The 27,369-nt window shown below is 39.6% G+C and overlaps 1 protein-coding gene across 5 annotated transcripts in view; it reads left to right on the top strand.

The window, feature by feature from the left end:
• SBNO1 (strawberry notch homolog 1) overlaps positions 1–27,090 on the top strand; it is a 58,355-nt gene extending 31,265 nt beyond the window's left edge. For all 5 annotated transcript variants that reach the window (XM_067701086.1, XM_067701085.1, XM_067701082.1 and 2 more), the window contains 16 exons: positions 1,393–1,590; positions 2,223–2,390; positions 2,489–2,664; positions 3,134–3,265; positions 4,624–4,759; positions 5,489–5,601; positions 5,692–5,763; positions 6,234–6,333; positions 8,647–8,721; positions 9,403–9,549; positions 9,988–10,082; positions 10,184–10,276; positions 16,911–17,048; positions 17,715–17,791; positions 18,809–19,002; positions 20,556–27,090. In XM_067701086.1, coding sequence (XP_067557187.1) covers positions 1,393–1,590; positions 2,223–2,390; positions 2,489–2,664; positions 3,134–3,265; positions 4,624–4,759; positions 5,489–5,601; positions 5,692–5,763; positions 6,234–6,333; positions 8,647–8,721; positions 9,403–9,549; positions 9,988–10,082; positions 10,184–10,276; positions 16,911–17,048; positions 17,715–17,791; positions 18,809–19,002; positions 20,556–20,698 — 2,057 coding nt within the window. In that variant the 3' untranslated portion in view covers positions 20,699–27,090. The remainder of the gene's footprint in view (positions 1–1,392; positions 1,591–2,222; positions 2,391–2,488; positions 2,665–3,133; positions 3,266–4,623; positions 4,760–5,488; positions 5,602–5,691; positions 5,764–6,233; positions 6,334–8,646; positions 8,722–9,402; positions 9,550–9,987; positions 10,083–10,183; positions 10,277–16,910; positions 17,049–17,714; positions 17,792–18,808; positions 19,003–20,555) is intronic.
• Positions 27,091–27,369: the final 279 nt, after the last annotated feature.

Below are 27,369 nucleotides of genomic sequence, written 5' to 3'. Positions count from 1 at the left end.
GAACCTTGGGCCATGGCCATGAAAGCACGGAGTCCTAACCACTGGACCACCAGGGAATTCCCTTGGCTCATGTAGTTTTTGAATGCACAAGTAATCCCATTTTAAATTGGGGCTTTAACGATTTGACTGGTGCTGAGTAGGCACTGTATTGAGCACTGCGCACACATGATCTCATTCAACTTGCAAGGGATCCGTATGAAAGTAGGTTATATTTTTTCAGTTTTATAGACAGAGGAAGCTAAGGCACAGAAAGACTAAATGGTTAAGCGATATTCCCAGGTTGGCACAACTACTGGGTGATAAATGGGGAACCAAAATCCGGGCCTTTCTATTGTCAATGCTGTGTGTGTGAGTGTGTGTGTGTGTGTGTGTGTGTGTGTGTGTGTGTGTGAGTGTGTGTTTATATAGTCTTCTTTAAAGAGACTTTTGTTAGTTTATTGTTTAATTATTAGGAATACACTCATCTTTGTTTGTTAGACATCTTATAATACAAACTTGGGTTTGTGTTTAGGTGGTTACTAAGTAAGCTCTTTGACTTTCAGAAGGTAACTTCTCAGGCTCTCTTTCTCTAAAATGGTGATAATAACTCATATTGTGAAGACTATCATACGGTGTGTTCTAAACACAGTGCCTGACACTTTAACCTTACCTTTCATCGGTTCTAAGAAATGCTCTTTTTTCCCTTACGTTTTTAATATGCCTGAAAGTAGGTTGGCTATTATAATATAATTGACAGTATTTTTTAATTTTAGTGGCACAAAAAGTAAAGCTGAGTCCTAGAGTCAGTAACAGAGTAGTCAGATGGATAGATGGTCATGTTTCCCTTTTTTGAATTATGTTCTCACCATCATTAATATGTGAACATTTTAATGTTCTGCTTAGTTTTGGTTGGTTTATTCCAGATATCTTTTATGAATATTCAGTAAGATAATTCAGATCAGCACCTTGTTTGACTTTTAAAAATGTAGTTTTATAGATTAGTTTTTTTAGTATTCCATAAAGTATCTGCATATTTTATAAATCTGTAATTATTAGGCCTCTTCTCTCAACCTGATACACAAATTGTGACAATGCCAGAGATTCTGTTTCATCTCTGTTGTCTTGAGATGTTTATTTTGAAACTTGTGCACTTGAAGGCTGTCTTGCATTTGTACTTATGTACCTGATTTCTTCTTAAGAATAATTGAATATAACCTGATTTCTTACAGGAATCCAAAAGGCTAGCTCTTGTTTATGAATTTTTAATTGTTCTTATATACTTACACAAATGCTGTTTTTCTTCATTTCTCATTTGAGTTAACTAAGTGTATTAGCTCATGAACTAAATGTAGCTTCCTGGATCTTTAGAACAGTGTGTTTGGGCTGACTCTCTTGTTTGGGGTTTGAGGATAGGTGAAGAAATAACTCGAGAATCCAAAAAAGCAAGAAAAATAGGTGGCCTTACTGGTAGCAGTTCTGATGATAGTGGAAGTGAATCTGATGCCTCCGATAATGAAGAAAGTGACTACGAGAGCTCTAAAAACATGAGTTCTGGAGATGACGATGATTTCAACCCATTTAGAGATGAGTCTAGTGAGGATGATGAAGATGGTGAGTTCATGAATCTATTAAATGTAAGCTAAAGGATAGTTATTTCTGTGTATTTGTTTATTTTTGGCTGCGTTGGGTCTTAGTTGCGACAGGCGGGATCTTTTGTCGCGGCGTGCGGGCTTCTCTCTAGTTGTGGCACGCAGGCTGCAGAGCACATGGGCTCTAGTTGCGGCACACAAGCTTAGTTGCCCTGTGGTATGTGGGATCTTAGTTCCCTGACCAGGGATCAAACCTGCATCCTCTGTAATTGGAAGGCAGATTCTTAATCGCTGGACCACTAGGGACGTCCCTATTTCTGTGTATTTGAAATGGGGTATTGTACTAAAACCTTTTTTTTCCTATAGAAATCATCACACAGATTCTAATCTTTGCTTGGTGGCAGCTCCAAGCTTGTCTGTCTTCTGGAGGTTCAGCATATTTATGTGAGATCACGACCTCAATTTTGTGCACTTAAGTATAACCTCAAACCATGGAATTTACCTCATGGTGTATGGGTGTACTGGACCTCTGAAGTTGGTGGTGGTTTACAAGTTGTCGCTCAACAATACAAAAAAACTCAATGGTTGTTTCCTTTGGAAATTCTGTACTTGTGTTAACAAATGATTTGATACGTGTCTTTCCTTAATTTTCAGATCCCTGGTTAATCAGAAAGGACCACAAGAAAAACAAAGATAAAAAAAAAAAGAGAAGTATAGATCCAGATTCTATTCAAAGTGCCTTATTAGCATCAGGTCTTGGATCAAAACGACCTAGTTTTTCTTCTACACCAGTAATTTCACCTGCTCCTAACAGTGCACCAGGTATCCATGTGGAAGCTTGCTTTGTCTGTGAAATGTACTTTTAAACAAAACAAATATTTAAACTTTGTACTGATTTTTAACAAATGTACTTCATCTAGCTAACAGTAACACCAACAGCAGCAATAGCCTTATAACAAGTCAGGATGCCGTGGAAAGGGCCCAGCAGATGAAGAAAGACCTACTTGATAAACTAGAAAAATTAGCTGAAGACCTCCCTCCTAATACCCTGGATGAACTTATTGATGAACTTGGTGGCCCTGAGAATGTTGCTGAGGTAAATATGACTTGATCAGGGCTGTGTCTCTTCTAGGTAATTTTTTGCCACTTTCAAACCCTTTAGAATAAGTGATATATTTGGTATCATCATATAATTATCTAATATCCTCTATTAGATCTTAGAACCCTTGCTCTACTCTAGTTGTCATCCTAGAGCAAGTAAATTCCTGCCCCTATTATCTTGAGTATCTGCCCCAAGACACGGATCTCTGTTATTGCACCTGTCATGCAGTCTTTGTTATCATTGCCGCATGTCTGTTTTCTCCCCTGGAATTTGAACTTTTCAGAACCAGGCACTGTGTTGCAATGTTCTCTCTCCCCCAGTGCCTGATGCAGGACAGGTTGCACAGTACATGCTGGTTTCATTATCCCTTTCACCTCCCACCGAGTTTCTATGTTGGGAGCCCTGAGCTTCATGCACCATAGTCAGCTACATTAATTGTAAGTGACGCTGTTTGGCTTCGCAGATGACTGGCCGCAAGGGGAGGGTTGTAAGCAATGATGATGGAAGTATATCTTATGAGTCAAGATCTGAACTTGATGTCCCTGTGGAAATACTAAATATCACGGAAAAACAAAGATTTATGGATGGAGATAAGGTATGTTTTTCTGGGATGCTTTTTGGCGAAAAGAATAATGCCCATACATTTGGATTAATCTTTAGGTTTTTTCTTTTAATATAAATCATGTCTTTTGAATGTTCTTACTCTATTTTTTTAAGTAAGTACACATAATCACTGAACATTTTACACGTTTTCATTATTTTCTTATAAATCGAATGTGGTGTTTTGTGCATAGAATTAGATGTAGCTCTTGATAGCTTTGGAGGCCTTTGAAGTCTTTAATCAGAATATTGTGTTCTCTCAGGTCATCTTAGTGGCACTACACCTAATGCTACACCCTAGTGTCAGTGTAATCTTGAGTCTAGAAATATATTTAAGCACATGCCCCGATTACTGGGATCCTTTGATCTTGCTGTTTATTGTCTTGCTCTGCCATGTCCTATTGAGACGATTTACTCTGAATGGTTGTAGATTACACTTGCGTAACTGACCACTGCAGAGGTCATGGTCACCTTCAGAGGCCCTTTCTGTATGCTCTTATTGTTAAGTAAATTTCATCAATTTTCAGATTCTCAGATCAGTTCTTCCTCCATCTAGTCGGAATTGCTATAAGCGTTTTGCTAAAAAATAGGTAGGAGCACCACTTCAACCTCCTTCCTTAATCTAAAGGGGGTAGAATAAAATCTTATCTCTTCATCCACATTTTGCTTTGTATTTCAAAATTTTTTTGCCTCTGCAACTAGAAAATAGACAGTAGCTATTACCATTATCAAAGTTGTCTTTTAAATGTATTTAAAAGCTCATGTTACATATTTTAAAGATTATAGGTAGAGGTATTATCAGTTATTTTAAGTACTTGTTTCGTTAGTAATTTAGGCCCATGTGCGTTAGAAATTGTATTAGTTGGGATCAGATTTGGCTGTTAAGTGACAGAAAATCCAAAATCATATTCGCTTAAAGTGGAAGTTCATTTCTCTCATGTACAAGTTTGAGTAGGTGGACCAGGACTGGTATGACCCCTTGAAGTCCAGGTCTCTTCTGTCTTGTTCCTTTAATATGCAGCCTTCCATTTCCTAGTTACCTCCATATTTCAGGTTCAGTCATCACACCTCTACATTTCAGCCAGCAGAGAGAAAAAAAGAGGAGGGGAAGGGCATATCTTTGATTAGGGACATTTCCTGGACGTTGTTCAGGTGACCTACTGGCTGGAGTGTGCCCACACTTAGCTGTAAGGGAGACTGGGAAATGTAATCTTGATTCTGGGTGTCCTTGTAACCATGTACAGCTAAAACTGAGAGTTAGGAAGTAAAGGAGAATACGTATTGGTGGATGTTTCCCCACCTCTCTTTGTGCAGAAGTGATCTTTTGTTCTTTTTTCCTTACATTTGATACAGAATATTGCTATCATCTCAGAAGCTGCCAGCTCAGGTATTTCATTACAAGCAGATAGGAGAGCTAAAAATCAAAGGCGAAGAGTTCATATGACCCTGGAATTACCATGGAGTGCTGATAGAGCAATTCAGCAGTTTGGTAAGTTCCTACACTGAGTTTCACTTCATAGCCAGGAATTACTGGGGAAATATTTTAATGCTAGATATACTAAACTTGACACATATGTAGGTTTTGGAGATGTTTGTGTATTGCATATACCTTAAAATATAGAGGGCATCATGAATTTATTTCTTGGCTGTTTTAAAAGCTGTAAAAGACCTATGGTAGGGCTTTCTGGCATTATATTCAAGAATGGGGCTCCTCAGGAGTATCTTCATTGTAGATCTCCAAGGGTGTTATCCATGTCAGAGCAGCTGCCACTTGATGTCTTTTTCAACCCCCAGTAGCTTCATTGAGGGCACATTGCTCCTCCCTTCCCTTCCATCTTCATGTCCCTGTGACCTGGTGATTTAAAACAACAACAACAACAATTTTGGGAGAATCCAGAGCAGCTGTGCATCAGCAACATTGTGGTCAACTAAACTGGGGTAGCACCAGTAATGTGTTTATCATTTAATAATTTTATGGAGTTTCTGCTCCCCCATAAGTGGGAGTAAGGTTCTGAATACAGATGTTGTTCAAGTTGGCGTTTTTGATTTTGTGCCTTTTGGGGAGTTAGGGTAATTGTTACATTCTTTAATTTTTCTTCTGATTTAAAGATTTCTGGATACCAGCTTACTGTTAAGTGCTGGGAATAGGTCTCAGAATATTAGTATCTAGAGAGCACAATCAGCGAATTTTTTTTTTTTTTTTTTTTTGTCATTACAGGACGAACTCATAGATCAAACCAAGTTACTGCTCCGGAATACGTCTTTCTGATTTCTGAATTGGCAGGAGAACAAAGATTTGCATCTATTGTTGCTAAAAGACTTGAGAGTTTGGTAAGTTTTTGAGTTATATAGATGTGTGTAAAAGATGATATATGTTAACCTGTCTTCTGTGCCTTGATTGGAGATTTTATGTTTGGATAGGGTGCGCTTACACATGGAGACAGAAGAGCAACAGAATCCAGAGATCTGAGTAGGTTCAACTTTGATAATAAGGTACATTTCAGCTTTCACTATCTGTGAAAAATGATTGCAGTGTATGGTGTCTGTAAGGAACAGAAAGGGAAAGTGGTTGCTGTTTAAAACTTAAAGCTGTCTCCTCTTATGGTTTTGCTATAAAGTCATGGCTAGTCCTATAAGACACGTGGCAGTTAAATCTTTGGTGATCAACTGTGCAATATAATCATCTTCTCATTCCTATTGGAAAATAAGATTATAATAAATACTTGTGGATGAATGAAGTGTGAGTTCCCAGAAGTAAAGAAAGTTGTTTATTTGTGGAATGCCTGCTGTGTACAAAGGTGTGAATGAGGCACTAGGCAGTGTAAAATATATATAAAAATAATTGAGTCCTGCTATTTTTGACTCTTTGGTACAATAATAGTTTTTATAGCATTCACTTGGTCATGTGGGTGAAGAGTATCCAAATGCTGAAACTTGTTAAATTTATTTGGTTTTTATTGCAGTATGGAAGAAATGCTTTAGAAATTGTCATGAAATCCATTGTAAACCTAGATTCTCCTATGGTATCACCACCTCCAGACTATCCTGGAGAATTCTTTAAAGGTAACTTTTAAAAATAATCATAACAAAGGAAAATGAGTACTGACAAGAAGGTACAAAACTCATTCTAACATGTGCTGTTGTTTTTAGTTTTCTTTGGACATAAAATGTATAAAATTTAGAAATTGATAGTTAACAGACACCTAAATTGATGTCTTATAATAAGCAGTAGATTTATTAAATTTTCATTCAGGTGACGTGTTTTTACTGTTGATAGAGTTCGTTGCATGTTGTTTAATACTAGATTACTAGAGGAAAAATGGTTTTGTTAGATTAATTTGAACATGACTATGCCAAATAGCTTTTAAAATTTAAAGTACCTAGGTAAATAATCTGTGGGGGCTAGTGGAGGTACAGATAAAACTGGCCGTGTATTAACTGTTGTTAAAACTGGGTGCTGGGTACCTGTGGTCCGTAGAATATTCTCTTTACATTTGTGTGTATTTAGAAATTTTTATATTTAAAAAAAAGTCCTAAGTAGTGCTATAGAAATTCTTAGATGTATCTTGCAAATCTGAATAGATTTTACCTCATTAATATTAGTAGTCTGGGTGATTTCAGTAGTTCAGCAAACTGAAAATATTTTGGAAAATAAACAGATGTAAGGTATTTGAAACATTATCCTTATAGAGTTAGCATTTTTTACTAGGAAGTCCTTTCCAATTGAACCCATGTTTAGTGTTGGTAACAGTCCATATTGACATAGCTGGCAGGGGTGCTTATAATCACTGATGGCATTTAACAAAACAAAAAACCAATAAAGTCTTGGCCCTGTTCTTTTTCTCCCTTTCCCTTTCATTCCCTCTTATTTTCTTTTTGTTTGGTCATTGGAGGGATTGTCAAAAACAACTCCCCAATTTATTTCTAATTCTAAAAAATTACATGTTTTTTATTCATTATAAGTGATGAAAACAATCTAAAAGTGAATAATGAGGAGCCCATACCCTCTCCTTAACTACCTGCTACCTACCAGTCTCACCTGCTGAGGTTAACAAATGTTGACAGTCTGAACAGGGGCAGCCTTAACACACCTTTATCCATTTGTCTAAACACAGAGCTTTTTAAAAAAAAAAACATGTTAATATTACTTGCAACGTACTTTTCTCACTTGGTACATCACAGGCATCCCTTACAAATCAATAGCTATAGTACTAACACGTATTTTAACAGTTGTGTAATATTCTACATCTAGCTTATGTAACAGTTTTTCCCTTGTTGATGTTCAAGTGGCTTTCATTTTTTTGCATCACAAACAGTGCTGGAATTATAGCAGCTATCCTTCTATTCAGGAATTTCCTCCCATAGGATGGATTCCCAAAATGAGGATTTTTTGCATTGGAGCTCTTTGGCTACAGAGTTGTCATCTTCTGCAGAATCTACACATTTTGAGCATGTAGCAGTCTAGCTGATTAAATAAATGTGTAAATAGGATATAATTATGCTTCCTGTTGATCCTTTTCTCTTTCTTAAACCCTTTTTACTGTAAGTCTGGGTTAGATCCTGGACACAAATACTTTTTAAAAGTTTTATAAACTGTCCTCTTAGTAACGTAATTCAGAACATGTTGACAGTTATACACGTTGCTTATCTTCTGCATTGCCTTGTCAGTACTGATAGGTAACGTTTGGAAAGGAAGCATGATTATTTCCTTATATAAATTATTTAATCAGTATCCTGCTGTATGTTCGAAGTTGTTTAGATTCTGTGGGTGACAGCTTTGTAGCCAAGGATCTCCACTGCCAAGGGTTGTTGTTGAAAAGATAACGACATTTTAGTGAAATAATAAAATATAATGTGAGGTTTGAGTATTCTAGGATTTTAAAGATCTTTAGGGGCTGTGGGTTCCATTTAATTCAGCTAATAGGAACTATGGAAGATACATAGACTGTGTCTTATATGCTAGAGCTTGATCTAATTTGATTAGTCAGTTAACAGCTCATTGAGTTATTTGGGCTATAAGGTTTATTTTTTGTTTGTTTTAATTTATTTTTATTTTTGGCTGTATTGGGTCTTCGTTGCTGTTTGCAGGCTTTCTCTAGTTGTGGCGAGTGGGTTTCTCACTGCAGTGGTGCAGTGGCTTCTCTTGTTGTGGAGCATGGGCTCTAGGCGTGCGGGCTCCAGTAGTTGTGGTTCGCGGGCTCTAGAGCACAGGCTCAGTAGTTGTGGCGCACGAGCCTAGTTGTTCCACGGCATGTGGGATCTTCCCGGACCAGGGCTCTAACCCGTGTCCCCTGCATTGGCAGGCGGATTCTTAACCACTGCGCCACCAGGGAAGCCCTGGGCTATAAGGTTTTTTATAAATTTGTTTTATTACAGATGTTCGACAAGGACTGATAGGAGTTGGCCTGATAAATGTAGAAGATCGTTCAGGAATTCTTACTCTAGATAAAGGTAATGGTATGACTTTTGTATGTATGTTCATAACTGTTGCTGTATCATTATAGCCCATTTTGTTGTTTATGCTTTCGTCAAGTTGAAGGGGAAGCTTCAAGTCTCTAGGTCTCAATCCCTCATTACTGAGTGCTCACAGAGCATTCTGGGTGGTTTTTGCTATGAATAACTATGGTTATTCAAGAAATTAAATCTCTATTCTCTCTACATAGCAGCAGTTCTCAAACCAGGTTGCGTATATGATCAGCTGTTGAGTTTTTAAAAAAGTACTGAAGCCAGGGCAGGAGCTCAGACGTCGGTAATTTTCCAGAAGCTCCTGGGCATTCTTACTTGTGCAGCCAAAGTTGAGCTTCACTGACTTAACAGCACTTAAACTTTATGGGTTAAGACTTAATGTTGGAAAACTAACATTCTGTTGTGCTAAATTATATTCATACCTTCAGTAAGCGAAGCTGAAGATGCAAAAATTCAATTTGGCAAACATCTTTTGAGCATGTAGTATAGTCGTGCTAATTGCTAGAGGTAGAAGCGGTCGAAGTATAGCCCTGTTCTGGGAACGGTACAGGAGTTGTGAGGGAAGTCTTAGAGAAGAAAGTGAGACTCTTACTAGGCTGAGATGAATAAATTTTTTAAATTGCCATTTGAATGCATTAAATCTTTCATACAATCTTGTCATTGCAGATTATAACAACATAGGAAAATTCTTAAATAGAATTTTGGGCATGGAGGTGCATCAGCAGAATGCGTTATTTCAGTATTTTGCAGACACACTTACTGCAGTTGTTCAAAATGCCAAAAAAAATGGAAGATATGATATGGGAATCTTAGGTAAGTTGGGAAATTTTTAAAACATCTTATGTATTCTTTTTTTCTTTCTTTTTAATTAATTAATTAATTTTATTTTTGGCTGCATTGGGTTTTCTTTGCTGCACATGGGGTTTCTGTAGTTGCAGTAAGCGGGAGATACTCTTCGTTGTGGTGCCTGGGCTTCTTGTTGCCGTGGCTTCTCTTGTTGCAGAGCATGAGCTCTAGGTGCACGGGCTTCAGTAGTTGTGGCACGCGAGCTCTAGAGCACAGGCTCAGTAGTTGTGGCGCATGGGCCTAGTTGCTCTGCGGCATGTGGGATCTTCCCCGACCAGGGCTCGAACCCGTGTCCCCTGCATTGGCAGGCGGATTCTTAACCACTGCGCCACCAGGGAAGCCTGTCATATGTATTATTGATGAAAAATTTTTTTTATACTTATATGTTGCTTTTTCTTGTTCAAGATCTTGGTTCTGGAGATGAAAAAGTGAGGAAAAGTGATGTTAAGAAGTTTCTGACTCCAGGATATTCAACCTCTGGCCATGTAGAATTATACACGGTAAGTTTAGAAAACGTGCACATTCAAGTATAATATCATTTTCTGGTAAGCATTCTCCGAAGTGAGTTTAATTTAAATTTTATTATTTTTTTTTTTTACAGATAAGTGTAGAGAGGGGAATGTCCTGGGAGGAAGCTACCAAGATTTGGGCTGAGTTGACAGGACCAGATGATGGCTTTTATTTGTCATTGCAAGTAAGGCTTGTTTCCCTTAAATGTTAGTTGTTAAGATGTGTAATGTGTTTTCATTGCCAGCATTGTAATTACCTGTTCGCTTTGTGCTGATTTTCCAATTGTATTTAGCTTTCTGTGTTTTGATAATTTATCACTGTAATTGTGATATATTTTTATTTAATACGTTTTGAGGAGTATTATTAAATGCTAGTTTTAAATTATTACTTATTGGGGAATTCCCTGGTGGTCCAGTGGTTACTATTCCACACTTCCACTGCAGGGGGCACAGGTTTGATCCCTGGTCAGGGAATTAAGATCCTGCATACTGCGTGGTGTGGGCAAAAAAAAAAATGTTTACATATTATTAGTAAATTGAACCCTTTTTTTCCATAATATAGTGAGTGACCTTCTTTAGTCATAATAATGCTTTATGTCTTCAAGATTCAGTTTTCAGTTATTAGTGTAACTACATTCATTGGTTTAGTATTTGCCTGTGGACAGAGCTAAGGAGAGAGGATGTGTGAGTGTGTATGTGTGTGTGTGCACGTGTGTGTACGTGTTTACATTTAGACATATACATATATACACACAAATGAATGCATATTTATTTGTCCTGATCAAAACTATGGAATTTTGGGGCTTCCCTGGTGGCGCAGTGGTTGAGAGTCCGCCTGCCGATGCAGGGGACACGGGTTCGTGCCCCGGTCCGGGAAGATCCCATATGCCGCGGAGCAGCTGGGCCCGTAAGCCATGGCCGCTGAGCCTGTGCTTCTGGAGCCTGTGCTCCGCAACGGGAGAGGCCACAACAGTGAGAGGCCCACGTACCACAAAAAACAAACAAACAAAAAATGTGGAATTTTAATCTTATCTCTTCTCTGATTTTTTTTTTTTAATTTATTTTATTTTTGGCTGTGTTAGGTCTTCATTGCTGTGCGCGGGCTTTCTTTAGTTGCAGCGACTGGGGCCTACTCTGTGGTGCGCGGGCTTCTCGTTGTGGTGGCTTCTCTTGTTGAGAGGCATGAGCTCTAGGTGCGCGGGCTTCAGTAGTTGTGGCACGTGGTCTCAGTAGTTGTGGCACACGGGCTCTAGAGCACAGGCTCAGTAGTTGTGGCAGACGGGCTTAATTGCTCCGCCACATGTGGGATCTTTCCAGACCAGGGCTGAACCTGTGTCCTCTGCATTGGCAGATGGATTCTTAACCACTGCGCCACCAGGGAAGACCTTTCTCTGAAATTTTGGTCTTCTTTCTTCCACACTAATAATCCCTGTTCTTCAGGGCACACAGGATGATAAAATATCATGGATACTATGCCCCAGTATTTTGAAAATATTTTTGTTGTAATAACTTTTTTTGTATAAGCTTACTTTATGCTATTTAAAAAATAGTTATACTGTTTCTGCACGTCAACATATGGCAATTATATAGTATACTCTTCTTCTTTTTTTTTTTTTGGTACGCGGGCCTCTCACTGTTGTGGCCTCTCCCGTTGCGGAGCACAGGTTCCGGACGCACAGGCTCAGGGGCCATGGCTCACGGGCCTAGCCGCTCTGCGGCATGTGGGATCTTCCTGGATCGGGGCACGAACCCGTGTCCCCTGCATCGGCAGGCGGACTCTCAACCACTGCACCACCAGGGAAGCCCTATACTCTTCTTTTAACCCTTAATTAATCTTAGTTCTACAGGTAATTAATTTATAATTAAAGCTCACCACTCACTCACTAGTCCTTAGGTTAATATCTCTCTAGTTATTTTGTCTGAAGCCCATTATGTAGTAGATTCAGGAAGGGCTTGTGGAAACATTACTCCCTGAATTCTTACGTGCTGGTAAGTTTGTGCCTTTGTACTTGAAAGACAAATTTTACCAGACATGAAATCTTTTTTTTTTTGCGGTACGCGGGCCTCTCACTGTTGTGGCCTCTCCTGTTGCGGAGCACAGGCTCCAGACGCGCAGGCTCAGCGGCCATGGCTCACGGGCACAGCCGCCCCGCGGCATGCGGGATCCTCCTGGACCGGGGCACGAACCCACGTCCCCCCTGCATCGGCAGGCAGACTCCCAACCACTGCGCCACCAGGGAAGCCCAGACATGAAATCTTTAGTTCACGTTTTCTTTTCTTGGATATCTTAAAGATGCTGCTACTTATTCTTTTGAGATAGAGTTGCTGTCAAAAAAATTTTTTTTTAATTATTTTTATTTTGGGCTGCGTTGGGGCTTCATTGCTGGGCGTGGGCTTTCTTTAGTTGAGGCGAGCAGGGGCTACTCTTTGTTGCGGTGCGCGGGCTTCTCATTGCGGTGGCTTCTCTTGTTGCACAGCACGGGCGCTAGGCGCGTGGGCTTCAGTAGTTGCAGCATGTAGGCTTCAGTTGTTGTGGCTCACGGGCTCTAGAGTGCAGGCTCAGTAGTTGTGGCGCACGGGCTTAGTTGCTCTGCGGCATGTGGGATCTTCCCAGACCAGGGCTTGAACCTGTGTCCCTGCATTGGCAGGCAGATTCTTAACCACTGCGCCACCAGGGAAGTTCTCTACGTTTTGTTAACTTTTTAAAATTATGGTAAAATATATAACAAAGTTTGCCATTTTATCCATTTTAAAGTGTATGATTTAGTGTCATTAATTATATTCACAATGTTGTGCCAACATCACCATTAAACAGTAGCTTTCCCCTGGCCTGATAACCTTTGATCTATTTTTTGTCTATGAGTTTGCGTATCTTGGTACCTCATATAAGTGGAATCGTGCAGTATGTGACAGTTGTGTCTGGCTTCTTTCACTCGGCATAATGTTTTCAAGGTTCGTCCATGTTGTAGAATGTGTCATAACTTCCTTTCTTTTTGTGACTAATATTGCTTTGTATGTGTGTAGCACATTTTACTTTTTATTTGCAAATATTGGGTTGGCCAAAAAGTTCGTTGGGGTTTTTCAGTAAGATGGTACCAAAAACCCGAACGAACTTTTTGGCCAAGCCCTTTATGGAGTGACCAACTGTAAATGAAGACCTGGTTCAAGAACTGCGTAAAGGAGACCAAATATGATGATGCCACAGGCAGAGTGAAACCATAAATAAGCTCTCTAGAGCAGGAATCCCTAAATTTTTTATGTCAGGGGTCAGGTAGTATTTTAGGTTTTGCAGAGAATATGTGGTCTCTGCTGACTATTCTTTGTGGATTTTTTTTTTCTTAAATTCTTTAATTGAATTATGTACCCATGAATGCATTATTACACTTGTGAAAAAATTTAAATACAGATAGCACTAAATTTTTTGACCATCATTCCCAGCCACGGTCCCTTCCCACCTTCCCAGAGGTAGCCACCGTTACCAGTTTTGTGTCTATTCTCCCAGACCATTTTCTGTGCATTTAATGCATATGTATCATAGCCATAGGAAACAATTTACTGTTTTAGATGGTTGATTTGTTGTTGGTTATTTTTTTTACACCAATTCTATGATACAGTATCGATCATTCTTTAAATTGCCTTTCTCACTAAACAATCAGTCTTGGAGTGCTTTCTGTATTGATACTTATAGGACTACTTCATTCATTGTGGCTGTTGCATGGTATTCTGTGTTATGAATATACCATGGTTTATTTAGCCTGTGTCGTATTAATTGACTTTTAGGTTGTTTCCATTTTTTCTCTTACAAAGGACATGCTTCTTTATGTACCTGTGTGAGTGTATCTCTAGAGTAGATTCAGAGAAATGGCATCACTGGATCTTAAGATCACTTACTTCTTTCTATGTGTGAATGAGAGGATAAACTCTTTTGAAGATCCTGGAGGAGAAAAAGTTTAGTTCTTAAAAGTCTGAAAAATGATTTTCCCCCCAGCTTTGTTCTTGGCTTCTAGTATTATCTTGAGGTTTCTAGCTAGGGTGGGATGGGTAAAACTGAACAAGTAAAAGGACATATCAGGATTGAGGGGAAAGATAACAAGCAGATTTGGCTGAGTTTAAGTTGCTGCCTTCTCCTTTTTTTTTTTTAAACATCTTTATTGGAGTATACAATGCTTTACAACATTGCTTTACAATGTTGTTTAGTTTCTGCTGTATAACAAGATGAATCAGCTATATGTATACGTATATCCCCACATCCCCTCCCTCTTGTGCCTCCCTCCCACCCTCCCTATCCCACCCCTCTAGGTGCTCACAAAGCACCGAGCTGATCTCCCTGTGCTATGCAGCTGCTTCCCACTAGCTATGTATTTTACATTTGGTAATGTATATATGTCATTGCTACTCTCTCACTTGGTCCTGGCTTACCGTATCCCATCCCTGTGTCCTCAAGTCTATTCTCTACGTCTGGGTCTTTATTCCTGTCCTGACCCTAGGTTCAACAGCATGGATTTTTTTCCTTCCTAAGAAACTTTCTCCGTTCCTTCCTTAAACTATTCTTAAGCTTAGGAGCCTCAAGCCATTTGGTCCATAAACCTGGTTTACTGGTCTCTGATTCAATAGCAAAGCTCTCAAACTGGATCTGGCTCCTAGTTGTGCATGTATGTGTGTGTATGTGTGTTTGAAAATCTTATTGAGATTATTGTAGATTCTCATGAGGTTATAAGAAATAATACAGAGAAATTCCTTTTACACCAGTTTTCCCAATGGTAACATTTTACAAACCTATAGTATAATATCACAACCAAGATACTGATACAGTTCACTAGATTTTATTCAGATTTCTCTCGAGACCTTGGATGGGATTTTGATTGGTCACTATAGGATATTGGTTATTTTATTTATTTATTTATTTTTGTGGTACGTGGGCCTCCCACCGCCGTGGGCTCTCCCGTTGCGGAGCACAGGCTCTGGACGCACAGGCCCAGTGGCCATGGCTTATGGGCGCAGCCGCTCCGCGGCATGTGGGATCTTCCCGGACCGGGTCATGAACCCGTGTCCCCTGCATCGGCAGGCGGACCCTCAACCACTGCGCCACCAGGGAAGCCTGGTTATATTTTTTTCACTTGAAATTATTGCCAAATTGAGGCACTGGTAGGTTTTGATGAAAATGCTGATCCCCACCAGTTTCCCTTGAGTGAAAGGATGTGGTAGCGTTGTCCTTTGTTACTCTCTGCTGCACGGCCACAGGCAGCTGGTTGTGAAGAGTGAGGACCTTGGAAGAGACATCCTTCCAAGAAGCTGTAGCCTCCTTCATTGAGCCGCCTCAGCAGCAAGCAGTTTCAACTTGCAGTGTGTTTACCGTGTGTTGACATTAGGAAAGCCATGTCAGAATCACTTTTAATTCCACTGTAGTGTGATGATTTATTTTATAGTTACAGTGAATTAACCTGACACTGTCAAGATAGATCACACTGCTATGTGCTTTAAACACTGCCTTAAAGTATAGTTAGCTAGAGAATTTCACATCAGCTGATACAAAATTTTATATGTATTTTTCACTTAACTTTTGTTTCATAGACTTTGCAGTAATTATATAAACAATGTTTCAAATCATTTGAACAAGTAAAAGACGAAGGATCTTTAGTATCAATGAAGAGAAAAGTAAAGTATTAGGTCCTTTTATCAGCGTAAGAATTATCTTAATATAAAAAGGTAGTAGGGCTTCCCTGGTGGCGCAGTGGTTGAGAGTCCGCCTGCCGATGCAGGGGACACGGGTTGGTGCCCCGGTCCGGGAAGATCCCACATGCTGCGGAGCAGCTGGACCCGTGAGTCATGGCCACTGAGCCTGCACGTCCGGAGCCTGTGCTCCGAAACAGGAGAGGGCACGTCAGTGAGAGGCCCACGTACCGCAAAAATAAAATAAAATTTAAAAAAGGTAGTAGCTTAGCAAATGATTTATTTTGTAGAGGAGCTGGGAAAATACCTTTGAAACTTTTCTTTTTCCTTCAGTTTTGCTCCGGAGACTGTTGCTTTGAAATTGTTCACCATTCTTCAAAAGAAATACTAATTTTCCCAATCTTATTTTTCCTTGCGTTAAATGGGGCTTTTTACAAATCTCAGGGTTCCTCTCATAAAGTCCAACTTTTAGAAAATTTTTAAAATAAAACAAGTTCCATCGTTTGTCTAATGCATCGTTTTCTTCCACTTCTGCATCATATTTATGTATTATTTGTTCAGCATTTGGCTTTCTCCTGTTACAGTGTTACTGTTTACAGATGAATTTGTGATATTTCATGTGATATTTTACCGTCACACAACCATAGGAATAGGTTGTAGCACTGATGGAGTAGATGAATTCAGAGGACTGGGGGTGATCAAAAGGCATTATCTTGAAGGTTATATATTTCATCGTAACTTGAAGGAGAGTAACATACAGTAGAGGTAAAATTACTTCCTGTGAAGACCCTTCCTGCCCACTACCTAGATTCTTACCTCACATACCTCTGACCCTGTTGAGGCTGCGAGTCCAGTTTCCTGGACTAGAGGAAGCAAAATTGTCTCCACTGGACATCGTGCTTTAAATCTTATTACTCAACACAATTTTCTAAAGATTGTCTTGCCTCAGAGATAAGGTCCATTAGCCTTCACTTTGGTGAGACCTTGTTCAAGTCGGTTACACAGCAGGTGTTATTCCTTTCACACAGTTTTGTATTTACAAACTCATTTGGCTTTGATCGTGATGTGATGGTGCAAAAAGCAAGCATGTCTTGAAGTGTGCAGTATTGAATCTTTATATTTTCTCACCTATTTATTTATTTTTAATAGATAAGAAACAACAAGAAAACTGCCATCTTAGTTAAAGAAGTGAATCCTAAAAAGAAGCTTTTCTTAGTTTATAGACCAAATACTGGGAAACAGCTCAAATTAGAAATTTATGCTGATCTAAAAAAGAAATATAAGAAGGTATTTTTCCATTTGTACATGATGTTATGTATAAATACTTGTTTTATAATAATATATTGCAACTATGTTTATATGTAAATTGTCAATTTTTCCTATTTGATTACTGAAAAATTGTTTCAGAAAAAGTTTTATCAACTCTTGTTAAATTAATATCCCAGTCTTAATGTTATCAACTGTTAGGAAACTTAAAGGTGATTATTTGAAACAGCTTATGTTATCAGAAAAGGAAGTTTCTATAGTGCTAACTACAAAAATTAGAATTTTTTAAATAAAGGGAAGATGTACAAGACTGAAATTCCTTCCCACCAACTCTTGGTTTTACTGTGAACTGCTGTGTTTATATTTTGCAATAATTTCTGGAAAAACAGTGATATCTCTTTTTCCTAACTTTACTATGTTATTTTGTTGTTAGTATTACCTTATATTACTATTATTCCTAGCCATTTTCACTTGCAAACAATTATAATTAAGTTAACTATTTGAAATATTCATTACATGGGAAAAACCTCATGGCAGAGCTTTATGGGTAAAATTCAAATGCAAGCAGTAGTGAAGACCATGTTTTTTATATAAAGATGGTTTTAAGTTGGCTTTAGAGACCAAATTAGGCAACCAGTTTGTTTAAAACAATACCTTTTCAATGGAATTTTTGTCTTATTTTCACAGGTAGTCTCAGACGATGCCCTGGTCCACTGGCTAGATCAGTATAATTCATCTGCAGATACTTGTACTCATGCTTATTGGTTAGTTTTCATTTTTCTCACCATATATTCCAAAGTATGATCAAGATTTAAACATCCCTTCATTCTTTAGCTATCTGTCCCTATAAGTACACAAGCAGATTATCAATTGCTCGGTGTTGTTTCTTTAAGCAGAGGTACTTGTTGGAAGCCTCTGGACCATGCACTGTTTTAGGTGTCCCCACTGATGCTTTGTTACTTCCAACCAAATGTTGTCTGCCAGCATGGACTTAACTATCATTCTTAGGGTTGAGACTTTTTCTTTCTCCTCTCCTTCCTTCCCTTCCTTTATTTTTTCCTTCCTCCAAAGTTTTATTGGTGTCCCAAATCAGTTTTATTTTTAAGGCTAGGGAACTTCTAGGAAACCACAGAGGTACCTCAAATAGTTAACAGCACTAGAAACTTTGTTGTTGAGCCCTGGAGCTGATCCTGCGTACTACTAGGCTAGCCAGAGGTGTTCTCAAGTCATTATGTTCATTTCAGGGCATTGAAAATGGAGTATCTGGCCCACTTTTTGAAAAGGGATACAGGATATAGATGAATTTTAGCTAGGTTTTTATTTAGACACATGTAGGTAGATAAATTTGCTTTTGTTTATTTGCTGAGGGCTTTTCCACTTACCTGATTTAGAACTGTATATTGGTAGTTTAATACTATGGAAATAACTGGCAGGATTATTTTATAAACTGACATTAATACAGTAAACTAATGGATATTAAAATGACAAATGCTTAAATGGATATCAAGACCAATAAATCAGCCCTTTTATAAGGGAGTCAGGCCCAAGAAATAACTAATTTTAAAATCAGTAGTGATACCTTAAGTTGGACAGGATAATCCAATGTCAGAAGGACTGCAGTCTACAAACTTTATCAGTAAAGGTAAATGACGGTAGGCCGTTTTCCATTTGAAATTAGGGTAGACCTTGTGGGCCTTGTGTGTGTGTGTGTGCGCGTGTGCGTGTGCGCGTGCGCGTGTGTGCACGCACATATACATTTTTTTCCTTATTATCTATCCTAGGCGTGGCAATTGCAAAAAAGCAAGTTTGGGATTAGTTTGTGAAATAGGTCTTCGTTGCCGCACATACTATGTATTATGTGGCTCAGTACTGAGTGTCTGGACAAAAGTCGAGGGTGTTCTCGCATCTGTCAGTGGCACAAACGTGAAAATGCAGATAGTTCGGCTAAGAACAGAGGATGGACAGCGGATTGTAGGTGAGTTTTAATTTTTTTTTGGTTTGAGCCTTGAGAAGAAAAATCAGGTCCTGTGTTTTTCTTATTTTGCTTCTAATGTCTTAGAATCTTAGCATCTGTCTATTCCAGTGGTGGGGTAGAGCTTGCTTTATATTATGTTCTTAAAAGGATAAACAGTAGTTAAGCTTTTGAATGGGTGTAGTTGGCTCTGGCTGAAATCCTGATGTGGTTGTGATTTTATGCTGCCCTCGGTGCTCTTGCTCCCCTCCCTCACTGTCGACATCTGTGCAGGCTCCCTGGTATGAAGACTAAGGATTCTCTGAAGTCTTTATGTTCATTGTGCCACATTGAGACTATGGAAGTCAAAGCCACTGTGCACAGGGGATGGACTGGAGTCCTGCAGGGAGCAAGGGAGACCAGGCTAGCCGCTCCCACTGTTCCCTCAATGACAGGCCTCACGGAAATCCACCCAGTTATTGCACTTTCCCTGTCGCATTGTCTTTGTTTCTTTTGCAACAACCTTTCTCTGTATCCTGGGTTGCACATTGGTAGCCTGTGGGCTAGTCAGTCCATGGACATTTTTTTGATCCTCAAGTATTTTTGGTTGCAAGATTTCAATTGAGTTAGTTGCCAACTTTTAAAAATCAAAAGATTGTGGGCTTCCCTGGTGGCGCAGTGGTTAAGAATCTGGCTGTCAATGCAGGGGACACGGGTTCGAGCCCTGGTCCGAAAAGATCCCACATGCCGCGGAGCAACCAAGCCCATGCGCCACAACTACTGAGCCTGCACTCTAGAGCCCACAAGCCACAACTGCTGAGCCCGCGTGCTGCAACTACTGAAGCCCATGTGCCTAGAGCCCACGCTCCGCAACAAGAGAAGCCACTGTAGTGAGAAGCCCACGCACCACAATGAAGAGTAGCCCCCGCTCGCCGCCACTAGAGAAACCTTGTGTGCAACAACAAAGACCCAACGCAGCCAAAAATAAATAAATAAAATAAATAAATTTATTTAAAAAAAATCAGAAGACTGGATTTCTATCTTCTTCAAAACAACAACAGCAGCAGCAACAACAGAGAAGCTTGGAACATTGAGCCCCTGTTCCCACATGGGAGGAGTTAAAGTTCCCTTACAGAGGATATATATACTCTCCAGTTTGCTGACTTCCACACTGTGCCACTTAGAAGTTACTGCTTCAGTACGCATTTGAATTTGCAGCCACTATTTTGTAGTCTCTTTGGTACATTAGTATATGCCAAAGAAGGTGGTGCTTGCATACATTTGTGGAGCTTCAAAGATAGTAGATAGGAAGGTACTGTACTTGGCCTTCTGTTGCTTCAGCAAGAAGATGGTGTTGCACTAGACGCATGTGCTCAGGTATTTGTGGGTGATGCTGCTGAGGAATCGGGCTACTTCTGAAGGGGCCAGTTCAGTTATTAGGTGTTCATTTAGTTTTTTTGTGGAGTCTTATTCATTAAACTTAATATTATACTTCATTTGGAATTTGCTATGAAGCTGTAAAACAGTGTGGTTTCTCCTGGAAGCAACCTTTATAAATTCTTGTTTTCTAATTGCAGGTTTGATCATTCCTGCAAATTGTGTGTCTCCTCTTATAAATCTCCTGTCAACTTCAGACCAGTCTCAACAGCTTGCGGTCCAGCAGAAACAGCTCTGGCAGCAGCGTCACCCCCAGAGCATCGCCAATTTGAGCAACGCATAAGAACAGACAGGTTTCAACATGGATGTATATGAAATGCTGTTGAAGCATATCATTTGCATAAAAATCAGGGACAGTTTCCAAAGAATTATAATTTTTTTTCAGTTGTGCTCTCTCTCTAGTTAATTTTTTTGGGAATAAGGACAAACCTGGAATAGATAGCAAAACTGAAAATCAGCAGTGCCGATGGTGGTACATATGTCTTTCCTCGTGCTTTTCCCGTGGTACTTACCGTATGCTTTTACTTTGGGTGAGCAGAGGGGTATGTGCGCGTGTGTGTCAGTCTGTTTGTTTGTGAGTTTGTTAAAAGCTACGAACCATAATTGGTTTAAAAATGCTTGGAACTTCCCAAACTGGCTTTACTTTTATGTTATACAGTGCTCAGGGTTAACGCAGTACATCCATGCCATTGCTGTGGGACTTATCCCCGGATGCATGTGTTTTGAGTCTATAAATAGAGAAAATATATATTGGTTTCTTTTTCCAACTTATTAAAACAATAGGTTTATTAAAGCATGAAATGAAAGGTTACATATCATGCATTCAGGTTCTTTTTCTAGTTTTTGTTCTGACAGTGCATGTCTTTGAAAGCATGCGTAAACAAGATTAACACAGAAGTCAAGTAACGGAGAGAAACATTTGTAGATGTACAGCATTGGTTATTGCATTTTTATAGTGTTTATACCTGGGTATTGCTTCAAACCCTGCGAAATCACCTTCTCCCATTCTCCCTGCCCCAGGTTTCTTGTCAAGGTAATGAGTACATACATTTTTTGGTGATAAAACTCTTAAAAGTTAATTTTAATGTATTAATAGTATTCCTAATGTGTGCTGCAAAAATGGCTACAAGGCTGCTTTTCTTAAAATTACATTTTTCTTAACTTAAAGATAGTTTTAGAAAGAAGTACAAATTGGCTTCCGTCTTGCAAACAATCTTCCTTTTTTTTTACTTCGTTATCTTAATTTGCTTTGTCACTCTTAAAAATGGAAACCGTACTTGAGTTGTAAACTAGACAATGAGGAAACACTTGAGGCTTCTGCTGTATGTTTATTTCTTGTTGTTATTGTTGTTACCCAGTAACTTGAATATTGTTTAATGTGTTGTAAGACATTGTAGAGTTTATCTCAAGCTGTTAAAAATGGTAATGTACAAATGTGAATAGACACTTATCTATAATATGGGTAAGTTTTGTTTCGCCTATAATAGATGTTTATAAAAACAAGTGAGGGGACAATTGGTCTTTTTGTTTCCTTTTTTTTTCCTTTCCTTTTTTTTTTTTGCTTGCACAGGTTGCACTATTGAAAAACTGAGATTGTATAAACCTGGTCAAAAGCTGCAAGATAACCACAATCTTGTAGATGTCAAATAAAAAGTTATTATACTAAGCAGAAGTGGACTCTTGTTTAGGCCCTCACCACCTTCAAAAGTAGTCTGTGATGGGGATGCTGCAGAACTTGCGTGTTGCTCAACATTCCAGGTAGCCTTATATTTTGGTTTAAAACCTACCCCTCAAAATTGAAATGGTGTTGAGGAAGGGGTAAAACGATAGTACTTTTGAAAGTTTCTCAAGTTGAACTGTTCTCCTTTGTAACTTTCTAAACTTATTGCAGAATTAGGTGAGATATATGTTAAGTGATGGGAAAGCTAGGGCTATCATCCTCTTGTGTTTCTTCAAGCCTGAGTTTGGTCATGTCACGTTTACCATAAGTTTTCTTTCTTTGGAATTATTTATTCTAGACGCCTAAAGGAACAAATTGAGAATAATTTCTGTTCTTTGGCATATTTTGCCTAGTGGATGCAACTTTTATCCTCAGTCTAGTCCTTATATCTCAGGCAGTGATCCATATGAATATCAACCAATGTCCCTTGTTAGGGCCACTAGACCCAGCTGGCAGTCAAGAGCAGAATTGTCCACCTGCACCAAAACTTCCCAGTTAGTTCTTCTGTTTTTAAATCAGGAGCCCAGTCAGCTTCCATCAACATCCCAAGGTGAAATAGAGCTGTGGAGGGGGAAGCATAACAAGCCTGTTACCTCCAGTGAGACAAAATGGCAGGGTTGAGGAAAAGAGACTCCCTCTTGGAGGCTTGGCCCAACTTCCCTTTTTTGTGTGTGGGAGTATCGTTTTTAGCAGGTTATGGTTTTTTCCAAGCAGCTTCAGTGTGAGGATTCTTTAGCATGCAGTTAGTTGACCCTCACAATTTATGATGTAATGTTTGCTCTTGGAATAGCTATCTTGTTACAAAGGGGGATATATGTATGTTCTGTTCTTTGTAGAACAGCTTCGTTTTGCTTTTTTAAACAAAAGTCCAGAAATAAGGCCTCTGAAAACTCTCAAAGTAGACCTCAGAAAGGCAGCCGTGTAAATGGATGGGGAGCCGAGGTGCCATGTGCACATGCTTATCGTGGTGTGGTGTGCATGTGAGCGCCGGCAGTCTGCTTCCCATCCTCCTCTCTGGAGGTGAACACATGACCTTTAACACTGTGCCCTTACCCAAGTCAGCAAGTTTTAGGTTGGTCAACATGGGAAAAGCCAGCATTCAAGGTCCTCCTCTGTCAAAAAATCAAGTCTCAACAACAGCTAACTTCTGTACAACAGATCCTTGTATTTCAGGATCTGAATGCCACGTCTGAACCCAGGGACCTTGTTGAACCCGATGTGAGTCCATTTGGCCTCTGTAATGCCTTTTCTCCCTTTTTAGCAATATGGCTCTGAGCACAAAGATTTTGATTACAAGTCATGTAAGTGTTTTCAGAGTTTACAGTGCCGATTGTACTGAAAACCACTTTCCAAGTCCAGAGCTGCTCAGATGGTATTGGCGGGGGGGTAGTGTTCCCCTAATTTAGCACCCTCCCTACCACAAGCTGCAGTTTAGTGGGATAATCCAGATATTTATCAACGATACGAATTCCTAAAAGTATTAATAAGGTATTTTTAAACACACTTGATGAAAAAGTAAATATCTTAAGCAATTTTCCCTTTTTGCTGCTAAATTGCCGATACACTCTTCAGTATCTTTTCTTTGCATCTGTATATAAGTTAGCAAGAACCTGCATCCAAAGCAATGTAGTGGTGTGTGTATGTATATATATATATTTATTCCAATCCAACTAGCACTTCAGAAACCTTTTTGAGTTGCAACAGTAAACCTTTTACTTGTATTCTGCTTCATCTGTAATGGTGAAAGTTCTAGATTACCAAGCTCCAGGGGTATATAATATTCTAGAAGCATAAGTTTCTGGCTGTAGCCACTGGGGCATTCATTTGCTAATCTCCATGTGATGCTATTAGAGCAACTTCTAACAGGCGTGACGAGAAAGGGTACCAGACACTTACCGTTGTATAATGGGAGCCTTTCCTCAGTCCCCTCCACTTTCCAGTTTAGCAGGAGGGGAAGAAAAGCAATAGATTAGAAATGATTGATGCATTTCAGTTTATGAAAGTAGGAGCAGAGGAAAAGTGTTTTTCACTTGGGTCCTTTTCTTGATTAGATATTAAGAGGAAGGTCCCTATCTAAATACTCTCATTTTAAAAATGTACCTGAAAAAATAAAATAAAAATGTACCTGAATGATATTTGATAGTTTCTAAGAATGGTGCTACATAAGAGTCGCTGTTAGACCAGTATGCAGTTAACAGATGTTCGGTTAGTGCAGGCATCCCAGGGACAGTAGGCATTTGTTGACTATCCTTCCTCTATGTCTGGAGTCCTTGGCTAACACCACACCTCGCACGCTCACTGTGCACGCTTTGCTGCTGGAATATGCAGCAGGCAGTCCATGTCATGGCTACAGCTGCGAGCAAAAGCCATTTGTAAAAAGTCCTCATTGGATGCCAGTTGTCTAGTACAAAGGCAGTGTCTTTTAAGGGCATATAAGTGAAGGAAACACATCTATAGATACCTGCAACTCGAGCTAGCTAGTAATTTTTTTTCTGCATACTTGAGGTGAAATCCAAAACCCACCTTCTGATTTTATGCTGTACTTATATATATATATGTACATAATGTGTATATATAGAAATGTTGAGTTCTTTTTGAATTCTGAATGTAAATATTTCTTGTAAATTGGGACGCCACCAGCTTGTTTTTCTCTTTTCCCTCCTCCCTTCAATCCTATTTATTCTTTTCTTGACTTCCCATAGGGGGCTTCTTACAATTTGTTTTTTTTTTTGGATGTAGAAACGTATGAAAAACTTCTTAGTTGAATTTGTTCATATATTTTAGAATTCGGTTTTGCATCTTTACCATAGAATTCCTATGTCTGTTTTGTGTTAATATTTTTCAACATGCCTGATTGTGTTTTGCATTTTTATTACAAATTTTTACTGTGTGCAATGCATTGTATTGGGGGGAATGTACTTGAGTGCAATTTCTGATACTGTCATTATATGACTAGTTATGCTCATTTATGTTGCTCTTTGGAAGCTATAGTGAGCCTCATGTTTTCACCTAAAAAATTTCTTCCCAAGACTTCCTTTAAGCTCCTCTAACTTCTTCAGTGCATTTGGGATCAAACTTGCTCTTCAGTAAACCCGACTTGTTCCTACCCTTGCAATTTTTCAGGCCTGCACCAAATCCTTCATCCTTGTGGCATTCCAGCTGAGAGGAAAATCTTGCAGATCTGAACAGTGATTTATGACCTGCTACTGCTGCAGATTTTCTGTTTCTTTAAGAAGTCCAGCGTGTACTTTTAGCCTGCAAGTAACAATCAGAAGCTTACTTTCCAGTGAGCATGGGTAATCTGCTTCTGCTCCCACCAGTTAAGGATATTTATAGCAGGAGTGGAGACAGACCTCGTACATGCTGGTGTCCATGCTGACAGGTGACATTAGAGAATGTCCTTTAAGGGACAGTTTTCCTCCGGAATCGAGCAGCACAACTGCTGTGGAGGCTTCCATGAGCCTTCAGCTCAAGGGTTGATTCTGTGCTGAGGGTAAAACAGCCAGTTAACTGTGGAGGGACTGGCTGGTAGGATCTGCTGGGCTGTCCTGCCACCAGTGAGCTGGTGAATTGATCTTGACTAGATTGGCTGTAAAGCTAGGAGCTGAGCTGGATCAGGGCATTCTTAATGATTGGATTAGTGTTGCCAGTAGGGCAGACCCAGGGGTGGCTCACAAAAGTGGTGGTAATCATCACCAGGGAGGCCAACATTGCGTTTTTAATTACAGATTTCGCACTTTTAAGAAAATCTTCCTCCTTAACTTTCAGGAAAGATAGCCGTGAGCCTTTCTTGGGCCTTCATTTGTGTACATGTTTCTCTCGTTACTACTGAACTTCGTAGACTTCCTGAAATTTAAAAGTTGTCTGCATTTAGGTAAGTCTTAGGCACCTAATTTGTCATGAAACGGGGCCTTTCAGAGGAGAGCTCCAGTGGGAATCCCTGCCCCAACACGTCCTGCCCGGCTTTCCTCCTCTGGCGCCCGGGGAGCAGCAACCGTCAGGACACCATGAGGCTAGACTACACCCTTGTAGTGCAGAGTCGAGCAAGGGGCGCCACCTGGGAGCGTCAGTTCTCTTTGATACTTGCAGGTCAGGCCTCCTTGGGGCTGAGGGTCAGTCCGCCGGCCCCTTAGTGAGAACTCCCTGGCTTTTCCGTCCACCCTGTCCTGAGGGCCTTTCTTGCTGTGACAGTATTTGTGGCACTGAAGAGGATAAAGAAGCTTCAGCCTTCTTTCTGACTTCCACTTTACGGGGCAGAGAGCTTTTTTTCTACGTAGCACATTGCAGTCTCACCTCCATCAGAAAAAATCATCCTGTTCATGGTTTATACTGAATTTGCAAACTACTGATATTATTTTTCAATAACCACTTGTATCTACCATCAACCATGAGAGGTGGGAAGAGGTACGCTGTATCTCTGCAATAAAACTTTTGCCAGGTTCTACCTCTGCTGAGCAAAGGATACTTTTATACGTAGGCATAGATCTTCCTTTACTGATCTGACATGGTGCATCTTGAGACAACATATGATGGAATCCAAAGACAATTTGAAACAAAGGTGGATGTAAACTCTTCTGGTTGTTTCTGTTCTGTTCTCTTTTTTAAAATCTCTCTTTTTATATTGCTACTCTGTTTTGAATGTCCGTCAGTGTATGAAGGGTACGCACTGTTCTGATGATACTGCACTGCTTCAGCCTTCCGTGGTAATACAGTACCGGGTGTCCAGAAACGATTGTTCTGACCGTTTTGATTTGTAACTTTAAAAATTGGGTCTCATGCAATAAAAATGTATTGGCTGCATTTAGCGAGGTTTTATACCCTTGCAAGTAAAAACGATCAACCATGAAGCGTAATGAATTCTGTATTTAGGTTTTTTGTTGTGTCTTTTGATTTTTGTTTTTCTGGTTTTTTTTCCTTTTTTTGTAAGATTCTTAAATAAATTAAACTGGCTAATATGCTGCTTTTCTCTGTGTATTTTCTTTGTCTGGGTTCTGAGCACCCGTTTAAGCTGTGTCAGGGCAACCACGCTCACCTAGAGAGCTTCTTTCCGCTGGGGGCTCGGACTCCTTTTATGTTGGTTTTTTATTTTAAGTGAATTCTAGAAGACTTCTCACGATGTGGAGAAAATGCAACCCAGCATTTGTTAGAGTCAGAAATGTCCGTGCTGCTGCAGAGCTTCAGTGAGTCAGCACCGGGTGCCCAGGCCGGGGGGCTTGGGTCATGGGGTGTCCTCC

Source organism: Pseudorca crassidens, chromosome 12 (assembly GCF_039906515.1).
Source record: "Pseudorca crassidens isolate mPseCra1 chromosome 12, mPseCra1.hap1, whole genome shotgun sequence".
Classification (NCBI taxonomy): domain Eukaryota; kingdom Metazoa; phylum Chordata; class Mammalia; order Artiodactyla; family Delphinidae; genus Pseudorca; species Pseudorca crassidens.
This window is presented reverse-complemented; position numbering and strand designations above follow the sequence as displayed.